At 43.3% G+C, this 19,079-nt stretch overlaps 1 protein-coding gene across 1 annotated transcript in view; it reads left to right on the plus strand.

Moving 5' to 3' along the window:
• Window positions 1-19,079, plus strand: part of LOC141111476 (IgGFc-binding protein-like) — a 132,412-nt gene that overhangs the window by 52,696 nt on the left and 60,637 nt on the right. Inside the window, exons 10-13 of the mRNA XM_073603769.1 lie at window positions 1,967-3,424; window positions 10,860-11,227; window positions 11,641-12,208; window positions 15,074-15,675. Coding sequence (XP_073459870.1) covers window positions 1,967-3,424; window positions 10,860-11,227; window positions 11,641-12,208; window positions 15,074-15,675 — 2,996 coding nt within the window. The remainder of the gene's footprint in view (window positions 1-1,966; window positions 3,425-10,859; window positions 11,228-11,640; window positions 12,209-15,073; window positions 15,676-19,079) is intronic.

The raw sequence follows: 19,079 nt of genomic DNA on the forward strand, positions 1-19,079 counted from the left end.
AGGACGAGAGAGCGCCCCCCCTCCTGAACCGTACCAGGCCAAATGCCCTCAACATTGGGAGGGTGCTTTGGGGTAGCCCCCCAAAACACCTTGTCCCCATGTTGATGAGGACAAGGGCCTCATCCCCACAACCCTGGCCGGTGGTTGTGGGGGTCTGCGGGCGGGGGGCTTATTGGAATCTGGAAGCCCCCTTTAACAAGGGGACCCCCAGATCCCGGCCCTCCCCCTGTGTGAAATGGTAAGGGGGTACAAAAGTACCCCTACCATTTAACTAAAAAACTGTCAAAAATGTTAAAAATGACAAGAGACAGTTTTTGACAATTCCTTTATTTAAATGCTTCTTCTTTCTTCTTTCTTCTATCTTCCTTCATCTTCTTCTTCTTCTGGTTCTTCTGGTTCTTCTGGTTCTTCCTCCGGTGTTCTCGTCCAGCATCTCCTCCGCGGCGTCTTCTTCCCTTCTTCTCCTCGGGCCGCTCCGTATCCATGATGGCAGGGAGGGAGGCTCCCGCTCTTCTCTTCATCTTCTTCTCTTCTTCATCTTCTTCTCCTCTTCATCTTCTTCTCCTCTTCATCTTCTTCTCTTCTTCTCTTCTTCTCTTCTTCATCTTCTTCTCCGGGCCGCTCCACATCCATGCTGGCATGGTCGGAGGCTCCCGCTGTGTGACGCGTCTCCTCTTCTGACGGTTCTTAAACAACAGGGGGCGGGGCCACCCGGTGACCCTGCCCCCTCTGACGTACGGGACATGACGGAACTTCCCTGTGGCATTCCCTGTGACGACCTGAAGGGCCTGGTATGGAATTTAGGGGGACCCACCACGTCATTTTTTTAAAAAAATTTGGTTCGGGGTTCCCCTGTGGGGAATTCCCATGCCGTTTTTATCAATGAACTTCTATGTGTATTGTGGGACCAGCAATGCAATAGCTGCGAGTAGTTTTAAATGACTTTTGGAATTTCCGAAAAACGGATTTTGTTGTCGGAAAATTTGAGATCCAGATCTCAAATTTTGTATGACGGAAATTCCGATAGAGAATGTCCGATGGAGCCTACACACGGTCGGAATTTCCAACAACAAGCTCCCATTGAACATTGCGTACGGGGCATAAGACCATTGGGCGGAAGCGACGTCAAACGTCATCCAATGGTACGGAGCCAAGTGGGGGCTCATCTTTCCCTCACTCAACTCCATGCCTCAGAGATGAAAGGACGCGTTCGTCTCCGCCGCTACCAATGGCTCCGGTAAGCGACAGGGACAGGGACCACCAGGCCTTGAGGCAATTCAGTTTGCATTTGTATCGCTATACAAATTCTTCATTCATTTATTCACCAGGGAGCGGTGGGGGGGTGTGGCACCTCTCTTATCGCCGATAACAGTGAGCTTGTGGCGAATCCACTGCAGAGACCACTGTTATCTCAAAGCGGACCTCAGAACTAACATTTAGACTTAAATGCATGAGAAAAAATGCAAGAAAAAAAATTAAAATGTTTGACGTGACATTTGGCTTTGCTTCTGCCATTTAATGTTGAGGAGCCGAGTGAGGGACATCTTTCCCTCACTCGGCATCCAGACTCACAGGGGAAAAGGACGCGATCGTCTCTGCCACCACCGATGGCTCCGGTAAGCTCCCCCCGATAAAAGTGATCTTTCGGCGAATCCGCCGCAGAGACCACTTTTGTCTCAAAGAGAACCGCGCTCTGTTTCTGAATATACCGGGGTTATGGTAGGGGTTATATTAGTTTGGTAGTAACCCCGGTAATTAAGGTCAAAGTACCGACGTGCACGTACGGCGATTTGCGTGAGATGATTAAATGTACTGTGGGTGGGCAACAACTGGTTAAGCTCCATTTCTGTTTTTGGGTTTAGATAAGCTTTAGTTGTTTTAGCTCTCCTAAATATGATATATTTATAATATTTTCTATATTCCAAATCCTAAATCGTACCATGTTACTTTTTGCATTTTATTCTAGGTTGCTGCAGAGCAAGTTCTTGTGGCAAAATCTTTGTTACAGTTTTCTTGCAGAATGATAAGACTGGCCCATTAAACTCCGAATTCCTGGAGCTACATATCACCACGTACAGTTCACGAACAAAAGTATCTGTCTGGATAAAGGATGTTTCATACTACAACGAACAGATCAGAAAAGCTTCAACCATCTACACCAAAGTTCCCATTCCTTTGTCCATGGAGTTGTCAGGAGTAGGTACTTCCAAGAACGTGATCCTCATCAAGTCTGACAAAGACATTTCCGTTTCGTCCATAAATAAAAAAGGGCTGAGCTCCGATACTAGCATTGTGTACCCTGTTCATGAGCTTGGAACAGAGTATTACATAGTGACTCCTTCAGAAAATGAAGGGCTAGGTATGCGATCAGGATTAAGGCTAGTAGGGTTAGGGTTAGGGTTAGGGAAAGAGTCGGGAAAAGAGTCAGGGAAAGAGTCTGGAGACGAGTCAGGCAAAGAGTATGAAAACGAGTCAGGGAAAGATTCGGGAAAAGAGTCGGGAAAAGAGTCAGGGAAAGATTCAGGGAAAGAGTATGGGTTAGGGTTGGGGTTAGAGTCAGGATTAGCGTCAGGGTTAACTGGTGGATTTAAGGAGTTTGCGGTGGTGAGTACAGAAGAGTCCACCACTGTGTATATCTACCTAGCGGTAACGGTCACTTACAAAGGTGAGAAATATGGGCCTAAAAAGGTTCTCACCGTTAGTTTGTCCTCTTACGCGGCTATCCAAATCCAAAGTACAAAGGATCTCTCAGGTACCAGGATCGTATCTCAGAAACCTGTAGCCGTGCTGAGTGGCCACTCGTGCATAGGGCCTAAGCTGTCTTGCAACCACATCTACGAACAGCTGACGCCGGTATCTAGCTGGGGTACAAACTTTATCGTTGCGCCTACTGCAAAAACAGTGCTTGACAAAGCTTACGTTTTAGCTTCCCAGAGGACAATCGTGCAATACTATTCAGACCTAAGATTGAAAAACAGATTCAAGTCAACCCTTGATGCCGGAGAAGTGCTGGAGATTGACGTGGGGCCACTGAAACCAATTAATATCTCGGCCAATGCAATTATCGAAGTGTTGTTCTTTGGAAAAGGCCTGGCAGGGCTGATCGGTCAGGTTTTTATGGCAGTCCCACCAGTTAACAAATACTGCTCTTTCTACAGCATATCAACTATTACTACTTACCTGAACTTTGCCGTGATCATTGCCATAACCTCTGATACTCCAAACATACTGTTTAACAGTGGCAAACTTTTAGATGTATCTTGGAATAAAATGCCAGGAACAGAATATTCTTGGGCCACGGTAGAATTAGGTCTTTCCGTACAACTGTCTGCGTTCACTGCCTCTTCGCCGTTCTTGCTGTTGTCTTATGGATTCTCATTGAATACTATTAGCAGTTATGGATCCATTGGTACATGCACAGATGGTAAGTTTGCCCAGGTGTTTCTTATGCTTTACCATTTGGATTTCATGTTTACATTCATATATATGTACATAAAAAAATCACATTTTTTAAATACCCATATGAAAATTAAATAAATAAATGTCCATGTGTCACCAAAACATGTCTTCAACATGTTAATCACAACTTATATTGCACCAAAGTCCTTCTCCTCCAAAATTCATGTGCTGTATGTGGCCAACTGTGACTGTATGCACCACTGGTGAAGTGGTCCACCACCTTCCAAACAAACTGCTTGCCTATGTGTTTAGCCGCGCACACACGACCGGTTTTGCCATCAGACTAAACTCCGAAGGGTTCTCCGACGGAATTCCATTCAAACGGTCTTGCCTACACACGGTCAAACTAAAGTCCGACCAAAGTCGGACCATCCAGAACACGGTGACGTACAGCACGTACGACGGAACCAGAAAAAGGACGTTCAATAGCCAGTAGCCAATAGCTTCTGTCTCTTACGTGCTTCAGAGCATGCGTCGTTTTTGGTCCGTCGGAACAGCATACAGACAAGTGGTTTTCCCGATAGGAACTGGTTCCGGCGGAGTTCCGGTGGAAAGATTTAGAACATGTGCTTTTTCTAGATCTGTCAGAATTTTTGAAAAAAAAAAGGTCCGATGAGGCATACACACGAGCGGATTATACAATGAAAGGACTCCGTCTGATTTTTTCTATCAGACATTCCGCTCGTGTGTACGCAGCATAGGACCTTGCCCTTTAACCCTTTCACGTCTAAGCCTATTTCTCACATTTGTTGCTTACAAGTTAAAATCTGTATTTTTTGCTAGAAAATTCCTTAGAACCCCCAAAAATTTTACATATATATATATATATATGTATATATACATATATATATACACATATATATATATATATATATATATATATATATATATATATATATATATTTTAGCAGAGACCCTAGGGAATAAAATGGTGATCATTGCAATATTTTATGTCATACGGTATTAATGCAGTGGTCTTTCAAACGCATTTATTGGGGAAAAAAAAGACACTTTCATTAATTAAAAAACAAAACAAAAACTAAACAGTAAACTTACCCCAATTTTTTTGTATAATGTGAAAGATGATGTAACGCAGAGTAAATAGATACATAACATGTCATGCTTTGAAATTGCGCACACGCTCGTGGAATGGCAACAAACGAAGGTATCTAAAAATCTCCAAAGGCGACGCTTTAAAAAATGTAACGGTTACCAGGTTAGCGTTACAGAGGAGGCCTGGTGCTATTATTATTGCTCTCGCTCTGATGATTGCGGCGATACCTCACATGTGTGATTTGACGGGGCGCTTTAAACATTTTTTTTTACATTTGTCACCTCAACCCTTTCATGCCTGAGCCCCCAAACATTATATATATATATATATATATATATATATATATATATATATATATATATATATATATATATATAGCAGAGACCCTATGGAATAAAATGGTGATCATTGCAATATTTTATGTCACACGGTATTTACGCAGCGGTCTTTCAAACGAAACTTAACAGTAAAGTTACCCCAATTTTTTTGTATAATGTGAAAGATGATGTAAACGCCGAGTAAATAGATACCTAACATGCCATGCTTTGAAATTGCGCACGCTCGTGGAATGGCGACAAACTACGGTATCTAAAAATCTCCATAGGCGACGCTTTGAAAAAATGTAACGGTTACCGGGTTAGAGTTAAAAATATATAGTGTAGCACGATAGAAAAAGGGAACATGAACTGTGACATCCTATGAAAAGGTGATAGATACACAAAAAAGTTCACTGAAGGGGACTAAAGAATAAAAATTAAAAAATGTGTCCATCCCATGCTTGATAGCAAATCTTCAATTGGACACAGGATGCACAAACAATGTGTAAATAACTGTGCAGTTGTGGAGAAATCCTCTGTAAGAAGAATAAGATGGATACTCTTACCAGATTTGGTGGACCCACTTACCGTTTCGTAGTCAATAAGGCGTATGTGGACCCAGTGCCACAGGGTTACGATTGGTTGGAAGATGGTCACTCTATGAGGGATAGTTCCACTCCTCATCTGTGGTGGTCAGGCCAGAGAGTCCTGGTTCCTTATGGTTCTCCAACGTGGTAACAAACTTCCACCCACGGGGGGGCTTCTGGAGGTTGCTGTTGCACACAAAAAGGCCTCAATCGGACCGGGATAGAGATAAAAGAAAATGGAGGGACTCCATATGGTGTAGGTCATATGGCCCCACTAGAAGTCTTTGAGGATGAAACGCGTCGGATTCTCTATGCTTGCTCCCCACGTTGCTTTTTTTATCCATTTTTACTTATATTTTATATATATTTGTGATCACTAGTACCTGTACTGTACCTGTGATGTACTATTCTTTTTTAAAATAAATGTGTAGCACTAACTCTCGGTGGAGCTGCTGGTTTAAAGCAGGCTGTTACCTTCACTCTCCTTCCCTCTGTTTCACCGGCACCGGGTCTAGGATTCCGTTGAGTTTACCTCTGGACGATATAAGCACCAAACACTTGAGTATGTTTTCCAATGCTTTAATGAACAAATGAAAGAAGTAGCAGGAAAGAGGCAGAAGGAAAGCTTCAGGGAAGCTCAAATACCTTTCCTTAGTATTCTTTAGAACATTCTCTGGAATTGAACATTTGTAGTTGAATGCGCTCCCCTTGTGGGATTCAATCTTTGCCCGCCTGGATAGACCTCTCTTACTTGCCTAGCAGCCAGTACGTAGCACGAACAAATGTCTCTGCCACAGACTTGTTTGAAATAAAACCCGTACGATCCTCTGCCACAGGATGTATTGGTTTGCGATGAATGTCAGACAGAGTACTTGAACCTTTAAGCCAACCTGGCAGTACTATGCAGTAAGACTACTTCAGGATACGTCCTCCAACCGAGTCACCAGGCCCCTCTCCAGACCAGCACTCTGCATGATCCCTCCATGACGGGTCCTCCCCTGGGATCTCCTCGGTTGTCCAGCTTCTTCTCTCAGGATAGACAGCTCAGGATCCTTCCTGTGCTGCTGTGGTAGGCCCCAGACAGGCTTCCGGGCCCACCCACACGCCGCAGCGACGTGGGCCTCCGGAACGGAGGACCACAAGGTGGTACTCTTAATACATACCTTTCAGCCAGGAGGGCCAGCAGGTGGCTGAAAACGAACCTCAGAACATGGCGTCTGTCCCATAAATACCCTCTCCCAGAATGCAACTCGGAGGACCACCTCCACCGAGTTATCTCCGGGACAGAGGAGCACTTATATGCTTCAACACGTTGCCTTTCCAACACCAGCCCATGGTGACAATGACACCCACTGGCACAGTGTGGAACTACACGCAACTCAGCCAAGCTGGAACAGAGGCAAATCTAACTTCCTCTAATAAGCGACCCACTAGATTTACCTATCAGCGGTAGATTAAAAATCTACCAGCGCTACAAATGCCTTCTGGTTTTTTTTTTTGACCTACACCCGGTAGGTGTAATAGTGGTCTCTGCAGCAGATTCACTGCGAGCTCACTGTTATCAGTGGTGTGAGAGGTGCCCCGCCACTCCCCGGTGGTCCCTGCCACTTACCAGAGCCGTTGGTAGCAGCGGAGATGATCGGGTCATTTTATCTCTGAAGCATGGCGTTGAGTGAGGGAAAGATGGCCCCCACTCAGCTCCATACCATTGGATGACGGAAGCGACATCAAACATCACTTCCACCCAATGGTCTTAAAGGGGATTTTTTTTTTTTTTTAGTATCAAACAAAAGCCTTTTTATTTTTAATTTTTTTTTTTTTATTGCTTTTAAGTGTAAATGTTAGATCTGAGGTTTTTTTTGACCTCCAGATCTCACATTTAAGAGGTCCTGTCATGCTTATTTTCTATTACAAGGGATGTTTACATTCCTTGTAATAGGAATAAAAGTGACCCATACATTTTTTTTTTTATAAAGAAAGCGTAGAAATTAAAAAAAAAAAAAAGTAAAATAAATAAGGGGAAAAAAAAATTTAAAGCGTCCCGTCCCGCCAAGCTCGCGTGCAGAAGCAAACGCATATGTGAGTAGCGCCCGCATATGAAAACGGTGTTCAAACCACACATGTGAGGTATCGCTGCGATCGGTAGAGCGAGAGCAATAGCTCTAGCCCTGGACCTCCTCTGTAACTCAAAACATGCAACCTGTAGAATTTTTAAACTTTGCCTATAGAGATTTTAAAGGGTAAAAGTTTGTCTCCATTCACAATTTTGAAGCGTGACATGTTGGGTATCAATTTACTCAGCTTAACATTATCTTCCACAAAGTAAAAAAAAATAGGCTTACCTTTACTGATGTCTTATTTTTTAATTAAGAAAAGTGTATTTTTTCCAAAAAAAGTGCGCTTGTAAGACCGCAAATATGGTGTGACAGAAAGTATTGCATTTTATTCTCTAGGGTGTTAGAAAAAAAAATTGTATAATGTTTGGGGGGTTTTAAGTAATTTTCTAGCAAAAAAAAAAAAAAAAAACTGTTTTTACCTTGTAAACAACACATTTAACAAAAGAGGACTGGTCCTTAAGTGGTTAAAGAAGTTCTGTCATGCTTTTTTTTTTCTATTACAAGAGATGTTTACACTCCTTGTAATAGGAATAAAAGTGACCCATTTTTTTTTTTTAAAGAAAGTGTAAAAATAAAAAAAATAAATAAGGAAAGAAAAAAAATTAAAGCGCCCCGTCCCACCAATCTCGCACGCAGAAGCGAATGCATACGTAAGTCTCGCTCACCTATGAAACTTGATGGACATGTCTTTGTTTGACCTGACCAACAATGTGAAACAAGGTGGGTTCAGCGAGATCTAAAAAAAAAAAAAAAAAAAAAAAAAAAAAGCCCTGTTGCGAGCCAATCAGCAGAGGGCCTGTAGTCATCTATTTAAGAATAAGTCGGTGTCATCTGCCTAAATAAACATCAAGTTGCTTTGAACCAGAAGTTCATTGCCAGATTCCCACATAGATGTCTACAGGGGTCTCTCTATCAGATCACCAAGGGGCTTTTTTTTTTTTTAGCTCTCCCTGAACTCACCTAGTTTACAACACCCGCCTGGGAACCCCTCTAAGGACCCAGGATTGGGACCCCTCCCCTGGCATTGAGAGTGGAGACAGGGTTTTCCTCCACCTGTGCACATGAAAGGCTGCATGTTGCATGATGCAAGTGGTTTCCCTTTTTTTCTTCCCCTCCCCCACTGATGGACCTTTATCATTTCTAAGTCAACCAACTTACTACACTATAAAGGTGTCCCCGCCTCTCTCTTTTCTTTTTTTGGTGGACACCACAAGCTGCCATAGTGGACAAGGACCGACCCCTAAACCCTGAACTCACCTAGTTTACAACACCCGCTTGGGGACCCCTCTAAGGACCCAGGATTGGGACCCCAGTGGCATCGAGAGTGACCACATTCATTTTGCGTGGAGACGGGGGATTTTTCTCCACCTGTGCACATGGAAGGCTGCATGTTGCATGATGCTAGTTATTTCCCTCCCCCCCCCCCAAACTGTTGGACCTTTATCATTTCTAAGTCAACCAACTTACTACACTACAAGGGTGTCCCCGCCGCTCTCTTTTCTTTTTTTGGTGGACACCACAAGCTGCCATAGTGGCCATGGGCCGACCCCTAAACCAAAAAGAAAAGAGTATCCCCAAATGGACTTTAATGGGCTGACCCCTAAGGGACTGAACGGCTCAGAAATTTTGCTGACCACCGCATCCCTTATCTCAATTAAAAACAGAAGGGATTTCATGGCCTTTATAGTCAGCATGTGCTCTGTCTAAAACGTCTCTAAGAAAATAAAAACGTTCTGCCACACGATTCCTGCAGTGACCTTTATTAGGCAGCAAAGACTGAAATTTTGATTTTTTTTTAAGGTCCAGTTCTTATGTGTAAACCTGTTACCTTGACAAACAGACTTATATAAATTGGGTTTTGAATTACATTACTCTAAGATTGGAAGAATCCAGCCAACCTTCCTGATGAAAGGGGCACTGGACACGTCCTGAAACGCGTTGACTATGCACTGCTAGGAACAGAAAAACATAACCAAGTTCAAGATTGATCTGTCAGCCTTTTATCATCAAGGTTTGCACCTCCAATGTTGAATTGATCTCACGCTTTATTGATTTTGATTCTAACGCAATATTTGTTTTTTTTTGTTATTCAGTTCCACTGGACATGGGTTGGTGAAGGTTAGTAAGAGGCAACCCCAAGACCCCAAAAAAAAAAGTCTAAGTCAAGATAGAGAGAGGTACTTTATGTAATGGGAAGAGCAGTGACAGCCCGTCCATTAGGGGCGCACGGGAGCCACCACCCCATGCCTGCGTCCGGCCCCCTGATCTACATGCGGGGCGCCGGACGCATGGATTCCAATCGGGGTTTTCTTTTTTTTTTTTGAAACACGTTATTAGAGCCCGATGCTCTGAAGGGCTTCAAAAAAAGGGTGGGCTCAGGGTGCAGTGAGCCCACCCAGTTGTGTGACAATAGCAAATGAATATCCTCTAAGGTAATGCTTATTCTCCTCCTGGGCAATCAGGAAGTGGGTCATGAGACCCGTCACCCGATTGACCGAAAGGAGATCCAATCGGAGTGGCCACCAGGAGGAGGGAGGAGACGCAGGGGAGATAAGAAAGCAGCCACCCACAGCCTGGAGAGAAGCCACCCATGATGCTGCCCATGAGATGGGGTAAGTGCGGGGCCCCCGACTGACTGACCGACCGGACGGGGGGGTGCTGCCCCGTGACCCGGCCGGCCCGACCGTGATCGACTGACAATGTTAGGTACTTTACTCTTACGATGTGCACGAGCGCAGCGGCTCCAGCCGCTGTCTCTCTCCTCATTGGACAGATTGATAGCAGCAGGCGCCATTGGCCCCCGCTGCTGGCAATCAATTCCTGTGACACGGGAGCAAGGGTGGGGCAGATTCCCATTCCTGCTGTCTGTGTCAATGGACTCGGGAGGTAGCTCACATGGGTGCCCCCAGGGAAAGCGGCTTTCGTGGAGCACCTGATGAAGAGGAGTGCTGGCGGGTGACCCCAGAAGAAAAGGATCGGGGCTGCTCTGTGCAAAACTATTGTACAGAGCAGGTAAGTATAACATGTTTGTTCCTTTTATTTAAAAAAAACTCGAAGGTTTACAACCACTTTAATCTTTCTCTATATCAGATTCCAACAGAGTTCTTAGGGACACTTACATATGTGATGGATCACAGTTCTCATTGACCAAAACTGTTGAAACAAAACCAACATTTTTAAATCACAAAGTTATAATAATAAATGCTTTATTATATTTTGTTACACGTTTTTTTTTTTTTAATCTGTTCAGCAAGAAAAGATTTATTCAACATACTGTATAATTTAAACAGTCTTTCAGACAATTATTAAAATGTTTAATCTTCAGGAATATATGCCATGGACTCTCCAAAGTCAACCTGCAGTGATGTGCAATGTCGAGCCAGAGAAAAATGCCAAATGCTCAATGAAAACCCTACTTGTGTGGCGATTTCTGAAGCCAATTGTCACGCAGTCGGTGATCCTCATTATAAGACCTTCGATGGTCGCTTTTATGACTTCCAAGGCACCTGCACCTACACAATTGTCAAGACCTGCAGCAACGACCACAGCCTTACCAATTTTAGCATCCAGGCCAAAAATGAAAATCGAGGCAACGCTCAAACTTCTTACGTCAGTAATGTGACTGTCAAGGTTCTATACCCTCAAGAAAATATTGTTATAAATGTAGTGAGAAACGACTTTGGGTTTGTAAAGGTAAGTAACCAAGCTTGTGCATAACCAAAGTGGCCAAAAGTGTGCAGACTCCTCACCATGACACCTAAATGAGCTTGTTGGAAATTCCATTAAAAACCATGGACCATATGGAAATAGCCACCCCTTTACTATAACAGACTCCACTCTTCTGGCAAGGCTTTCCACCAGATTTTGAAGTGCGTCTGTGGGAACGTTGGATGAGAAGACGTGATTCGTAATCAGCATTCCAACTCATCCCAAAGGTGTTTAATACGTTTGGGGCCAAGTGCTGGGCAACCATGTTACTCCACACCAAACTGGTCAAACCATGACTCCATGGAGCTGGAGGGGCATCCACACACTTTTGGTGATATATTGTATCAGTATTGATTTTATTTGAAAAATACATATTCTTTCTCTTCCTTTTGTTCTAGGTGAACAATAAACGTCAAAGGCTCCCTTTGATTCTCAATAATAAAATCCAAATTTTCCAGTCTGGCAATTTCTTGAATATTGTGACTGATTTTAAATTAAAGGTGCTGTATGACTGGTACTCCATGTTGTCTGTATACATTTCCAGCAGCTATTTCCAGAATGTATGTGGAATGTGCGGCAACTACAATGAGGATCCCTCAGATGACTATGCCAAACCATCTGGCTCTCAGGCAGCTACTCTGGCTGATTTTGGCAAAAGTTGGAGAGTGAAAGATGGAGATAACTCTTGTTGGCATGATTGCAATGGAGAGTGCAAACTCTGCCAATCAGCCTTTAAGGACAGCTTTTTGGATGATCAAAAATGTGGTCTCATTTCTGCAGAGAATGGCCCATTCAATCAGTGTCATGCAACAATAGACTCCAATTTTTTTGTAGACAATTGTGTATATGATGTATGCTTAAATGGAGGTTCCAAGAAACTTTTATGTCAGAGCCTGGCAACGTACGCCTCTATATGCCAAAGAAATAATGTTGAGATTGGGGACTGGAGAGCACTGGCTGGATGTCGTAAGTATAAACTTGACAAAAGTTACCTCTTCTTTTTACATATAACAATGATGTCATTACAGACAGGACCCCAAATCTTTGTTAATTGTGTAAGGGTATTGTGCTATAGATGGACACTTTACTCACTTTGCTTTTTTTTATAGCTTGGCAACCCTGCAGACCCCAAGACTTTTCATGGTTGCACAAAATTATATATATATATACAGTATATATATTGTATATATATATATATACTTCATTCTTCTTTTGGCCATATATGCATAAGCTTGTCAAACATGCCAAATCATGGATATTAGTATGGAGTATACAAAGTTGCCCCCCCTTCCCAGGCTCCATTCTTCTGGGAAGGCTTTCCACAAAATTTTGGGAGTGCATCTGTGGGGATTTCAATGCAATTTGGCCTAAAGGAATGAATGTTGAATAAGAAGACTTGGCTTGCAATAGGAGACCTAGTTCTTCCCAAAATTGTTCAGTAGGGCTCGGTGCAGGCCAATTGAGTTCCTCAACACTAAACTGATCAAATCATGTCTTTATAGCAGTCTTTCTCAATCTTTTTACCCCAGAGGAACACTTGAAATCATTTTCAGGTCTTGAGGAACCCTTGCTAAAACCAATTCATTGGTGGTCAGTGAAAAAAAAATGCCTGTTACATATGTGGTTATGGGGAATAAGGCAACCCTTAAAGTGGTGGTCAAAATGCAATCTCTAAGGACAGGTAAAAGGTTGTTGGCTTCATGCAACTGACTCTACCAAGTGTTGTTGACCCCCAGAACTATGCAGACACCTTAAAATAGGAAGTCAAATATCCACAGCTCAGGGAACCCCTAGCTACCTTTGGAGGAACCCTAAGGTTCCACAGAACCCTGGTTGGGAAAAGCTGCTTCATAGAGATATCTTTATGCACAGATGCAAAGTCATGCTAAAACAGAACATGACCCTTGTCAAAAGTGGGAGAGAGCTGATCATCCAAGTTCCAAATTTTTGAAAAGTGAACAGTTTGATCATTTAATATTAAATTATGTCCCCCCACCCCTAACTACCTCAGAGATATCAGTCCCCTCATACATATGGGATGCGGTTTCCCTCCTATTATAATTTTTCTTGGCTGTTTGCAGTTCAGCAACGGATGGGTTCTGGCAGTCCCAAAATAACTGGCCTTCCCCTTTAGAAAAACAGCCTGCTGCTAGGACACCAGACAAGCCAGTAAGGAAAGATTAGATCACTTCTCATCAAGAGTGCCTGACCATGACTATGCCTCCCCTTTCTATCCCGCTGCTCCATTCATAGAAGCCGGTAATACAGCCTCTATGAATGAAAAACAATCTATGAATGGAGGATGGGTGGATCATTGAAAGGTGCAACCCCGTTCATAGACCATGTTTCATTCATAGAAGTTATAGTATGGCTTTTATAAATGCAGGGGCCGGGGCGGAAAGGGCTGGCATAGTCGGGCACTCTTGATAAGGACCTGTTACAATTCCCACAGTTCTATTAACCTCCCACCGTACCAAAAGATTAATGGAGGAGAATTTCACCTAACGGAAGAGGCATCAGCACAAGAGCCATATCCTACTGACCGTAATTACGTCGTCAACTTGTGCTGATTTTTTCGCTTTCAATTTTGATTGCACTTAGGCTTTAAAGTTTAAAAAGGAACACATATTTAATATATTTAATAATAAAAGCCAAATTGTAGTTGTTCTTCAAATTATATAAAGATATATCAGGTTGAATTGACCAGCATCCTCAAGGACAAACAAGCCAGATTTGATAGGTGTGGTCCCCCTGGATTATACACCTCCAAGCCCCATAGTTCCCGGAACTGGGAGGTAGGGGGCCTAGGCCGAGGGAATTGACTCCTGCTCCTTTCCTCTGACCTCTTTTCTTTTTCTTTTCACTCCTTCCTTTTTCTCTTTTCTTCTCTTCTTTTTTAAGCTCAATGATATTTACCGTATGGATGCAAATGGAGAGTCCTGGAGCCTCTCATTTTTCAATGCCAATATGGGAGCTACGTACAGGGGACTTGAAATACCAGATCAACCTTGGTGATAAGTGCTCCGATCTCTAGTTCAGCTGTAGGCGCTACAGTTTGATCAAACATTACAGGGATGAGTTTCGGAGTAATATTCCTGAATAGTTTATACTACATAGTAATTATGACTATTCCGTATATGCCCAGGCAGGCAGTAGCCTAATTCAATTGACTTTACCTTTTAAAATTGATTTTTGCATTATAGTCATAACGGTCTGACACTTGGTTACCCTTAAGGGTGCATGGATCTTTCTAGATTGGTATATTATTTGTATCTTAAGAAATTTGTTAAACTTTTAAATAAAAATCAATTGCAAACAAAGATAAATCAGGTTGGCTCAAAATAGTACGTGGTATTTGTCTCGCTGTTTGTCTTTTTATAAATCTTCCACAGACACAGCAAAAAGTTAATATCTTCAGTAATATCTTCAATATTTTCAGCAGTAAGATCTAGAAAAAGACTGCTGTGTTCTGTGTGTGAGCATTGGTCTCTCCATTATGGTCCGAGGCACCTCCCATTGAGTCAGACCTACAGCGTTTGACTTACCAGGAAGATACTGCCATGCTACAGTAGGTGTTGGTGCCATGCCAAAAAAAAGGGTGAGCAAGAAAAATATATTTAGTAAAATTCCATGTAAAGTGCCCCATGAGAGAAGACCTGGGATGTCATTGCTCTCCTGCTTTGGAAAATACCAATTTTCCTGTCTCTGTCTGGATTTAATAACCTATGAGTTCCTGACTCAAAATAAGTAGGCAACAATGAAGGTATGAAAACTGTATTGGCCTCTATTATTCTTCTTTACTTACGAGAACCTGACCACCTTTGCTCTTAGCTTTACAGTGCCCTGCTAACAGTCATTACAAACAGTGTGGTAAAGCTTGTAATCCAACATGCAATGATGCCACCATCAAGCCATCATCCTGTTCCTCATCGTGCATCGAGACCTGTCAATGTAATGATGGATTTGTGCTGGATGGAGGAAAGTGCATACCCAAAGACGAGTGCGGCTGCATCTTTGAAGGAAAACATTATGCTCCTAATGAAAAATTTTGGAGGGATGAAAAGTGTAAGGAGCAATGCATTTGTAACCCAAACACTAAGAACGTGGATTGTAAAAATACTAAGTGTAAACCTACCGAGACCTGTACAGTGGTCAATGGGATCCAAGACTGTTATCCCAACTATTATGGCACCTGCACAGCATCAGGGGATCCACACTATTACACCTTCAATGGTGTGCATTATGACTTTCAAGGCACCTGCGTCTACCTGCTTGCAGGACTCTGTAACAACACTGGAGATCTGGTGGACTTCCAAGTCCATGTCCAAAATGAAAATAGAGCTAATAAATTGGTCTCTTACTCTGCTGAAGTACGGGTGATGATATATGATCTTTCTGTGATAATCAGTCGACGTTACCCAGGCAAGATTCTGGTAAGTTCTCGGATATTTTCTCATTCCACACATGAAGTGCATATTTTACAAACCACAGTCAAGTTGGATAAAGTGAGGCTTGTTAAACCATGTAATGAGTGTCTAGTGTGTACCCTATATCTATGATTGCCCTACAGCCCCTGAACATATGCAAATAAACAATTGTCCCCAGCAGAGGGGGGACCAAGAAAAAGTAGGGCTCCAAAGAAAGGCAATCTGATAAATTTAAATAATTAAACAAGTGTTTATTGTGGTACACAAATAGATACATGTAGACATAAGAGCATGAACCGATAATTACATTGCCCTGATAAAAATGATCGGTAACTAAAAACCCGATCAAAAAGATGACACAGACAGGGGGGGACAAAAAACATATAATCAAAACTGACTAACAAACAAACAAAGCGTCCGGACATCTAGGCAATTGATGTCTGCGTAACCAAACAATAAAAAGTGTTCAGCATGTGCTGAGTAGGGTTACATGCCAGACATCAATCCCCCCGGGGGGTGGCTCAAAACTGAGTGGACAAGGAGAAAAGGGGGGGGGAAGGGAAAAGGAAGGGAGCCCTCGCACGCCACCTACACGTCCAGATGAAGCTACACACCCTAGTTTTGTGAAACGCGTTGACGTCATCACGTCCGGACGTCACGCCCGCTGTCATCCCCCGTTGGGGCTAGCCGGCTCGCACACCGAGGGAGCGTTCCGATCGGCCATACGGAACAGCCGTGCAGGAGGGAACAGGCACACCTAGATGGCCGGCCATCAATGCACCTTAGCAGTGCTCAGCAGTATTTCTTAGGAGCACGGAGACCTCGTAGGAAGCACCTGATACTATGTGCTGTATCCAACCAAGCAGAGTACAGCATAGATGATATACACTACGGCAGTAGCTGTGGACTTCTAGACAGGACCCGGAAGTGATAATGTACTTAACCATCTTTTTTGCGGCTACTCCAACTCCATCCTAGCACAGCAACGGCCCCATCTTCTCCATCTACAGGTTGATTGGTACCTGATCACAGGACCTACACCAGTGCCCCACTCCACGGCCGTCTGCTCCCTCTTTCAGTACCCCCACCTCTCTTTTCCCCCCTTTTCATCACCCCACTCCCTCCCTTCCTCCCCCCCCCCCCTTTTCTCCTTGTCCACTCAGTTTTGAGCCACCCCCCGGGGGGATTGATGTCTGGCATGTAACCCTACTCAGCACATGCTGAACACTTTTTATTGTTTGGTTACGCAGACATCAATTGCCTAGACGTCCGGACGCTTTGTTTGTTTGTTAGTTTTGATTATATGTTTTTTGTCCCCCCTGTCTGTGTCATCTTTTTGATCGGGTTTTTAGTTACCGATCATTTTTATCAGGGCAATGTAATTATCGGTTCATGCTCTTATGTCTACATGTATCTATTTGTGTACCACAATAAACACTTGTTTAATTATTTAAATTTATCAGATTGCCTTTCTTTGGAGCCCTACTTTTTCTTGGTCCCCCCTCTGCTGGGGACAATTGTTTATTTGCATATTTTACAAACCACCAACATTTGCAACTAAAACGCCAGTTGCAAGAGGTTAAAGGACAAGTATGGCCAAAGCTATGCTTCTCCTGTGGAGTTCGTTCTGCACTCCTGTGACCCATTTTCAGCAGACAGCGAGCTGAAGCCTACTGTTGGCCGATGTCACTGAGCCGGTCCAGCCGCGGACAAGATCGTGACAATTAAGTCGGGATCCACCCACATGCCTGGGGGCAGATCTGCTGAGAATCTTAGCCAGCCTCCCCTGCCAGCTCCAAAGCTCAGCGCTCCAGTGAGTGGGGGGGGGCAGAGCAGACAGTGGCGACTGAAAATCACCAGCACTCTGCTCAGGGAGGTCTGAGAGCCGAGCGATCAGCAGTGTTAGATCATTCGGTTTTCATGTTAGAGCTGGCGGGAGACCGAGGCTGCATCCACCTAGGTAAGTATGAATCTTAAAAAAAAGAAAAAACTTCTCCTATAATACCAACAATAAATTAGGTAATTGCAGAGCTGCATTCATTTGATTCTTATATTGTATTATTATTATTATTATACAGGATTTATGTAGCGCCAACAGTGCTTTACAAAATAAAGGCAGACAATACGGTTACAGTGCCTTGAAAAAGTATTCATACCCCTTGAAATTTTCTACATTTTGTCATGTTACAACCAAAAACTTAAATACATTTGATTGGGATTTTATGTGATCGACCAACACAGTGGTACATAATTATGAAGTGGAAGAGAAATGATAAATGGTTTTCAAAATGTTTTACAAATAAATATGTGAAAAGTGTGAGGGGCATTTGTATTCAGCCCCCTTTACTCTGATACCCCTAACTAAAATCTAGCGCAACCAATTGCCTTCAGAAGTCCCCCAAATAGTAAATAGAGTCCAGCTGTGTGTCATTTAATCTCAGTAAAAATACAGCTGTTCTGTGAAGCATTCAGGGGTTTGTTAGAGAGCCTTAGTGAACAAACAGCATCATGAAGGCCAAGGAACACACCAGACAGGTCAGGGATAAAGTTGTGGAGAAGTATAAATCAGGGTTAGATTATAAAAAAAAATCCCAATCTTGGAACACCTCACGGAGCTCTGTTCAATCCATCATCTGAAAATGGAAAGAGTATGGGACAACTGCAAACCTACCAAGACATGGCCGTCCACCTAAACTGACCGGCCGGACAAGGAGAACATTCATCAGAGAAGCAGCCAAGAGGTCCATGGTAACTCTGGAGGAGCTGCAGCGATCCACAGTTTAGGTGGGAGAATCTGTCCACAGGACAAGTTAGAAGGCTGGCTGGAGGCCAGCCTGGACTTGTAGGAGGAGTCTGGGGTGTATAAATCCCTCCACCTCTGTCAGGTCCCACGTCGGCTCGTCTTCCTGATTCCCACCCTCCCGTTCCCCCAGACTTTCATTATTTCATATACATCATACACATTTTTCACATACTTTTATCCAGGGTATGCCCTCTATTAGGCGTACCGACCAGCTAGACCAGAGCACACCTCAGGTCTTGGTAGTTAGGGTTATCGCATTTCCAAGTGAAGACTCTAACTACAACTATTAGTTGTGCACTCCACAAATCTGGCCTTTATAGAAGAGTGGCAATAATAAAGCCATTGCTGAAAGAAAGTCATAAGAAGTCCCGTTTGCAGTTTGTGAGAAGCCATGTGGAGGACACAGCAAACATGTGGAAGAAGATGCTCTGGTCAGATGAGACCAAAAATGAACTTTTTGGCCTAAATGCAAAATGCTATGTGTGGTGGAAAACTAACACTGCACATCACCCTGAACACATCATCCCCATCTTGAAACATGGTGGTGGCAGCATCATGTGGTGGGCATGCTTTTCTTCAGCAGGAACAGGGAAGCTGGTCAGAGTTG

This window comes from Aquarana catesbeiana, linkage group LG10 (assembly GCF_042186555.1).
Source record: "Aquarana catesbeiana isolate 2022-GZ linkage group LG10, ASM4218655v1, whole genome shotgun sequence".
Lineage (NCBI taxonomy): Eukaryota > Metazoa > Chordata > Amphibia > Anura > Ranidae > Aquarana > Aquarana catesbeiana.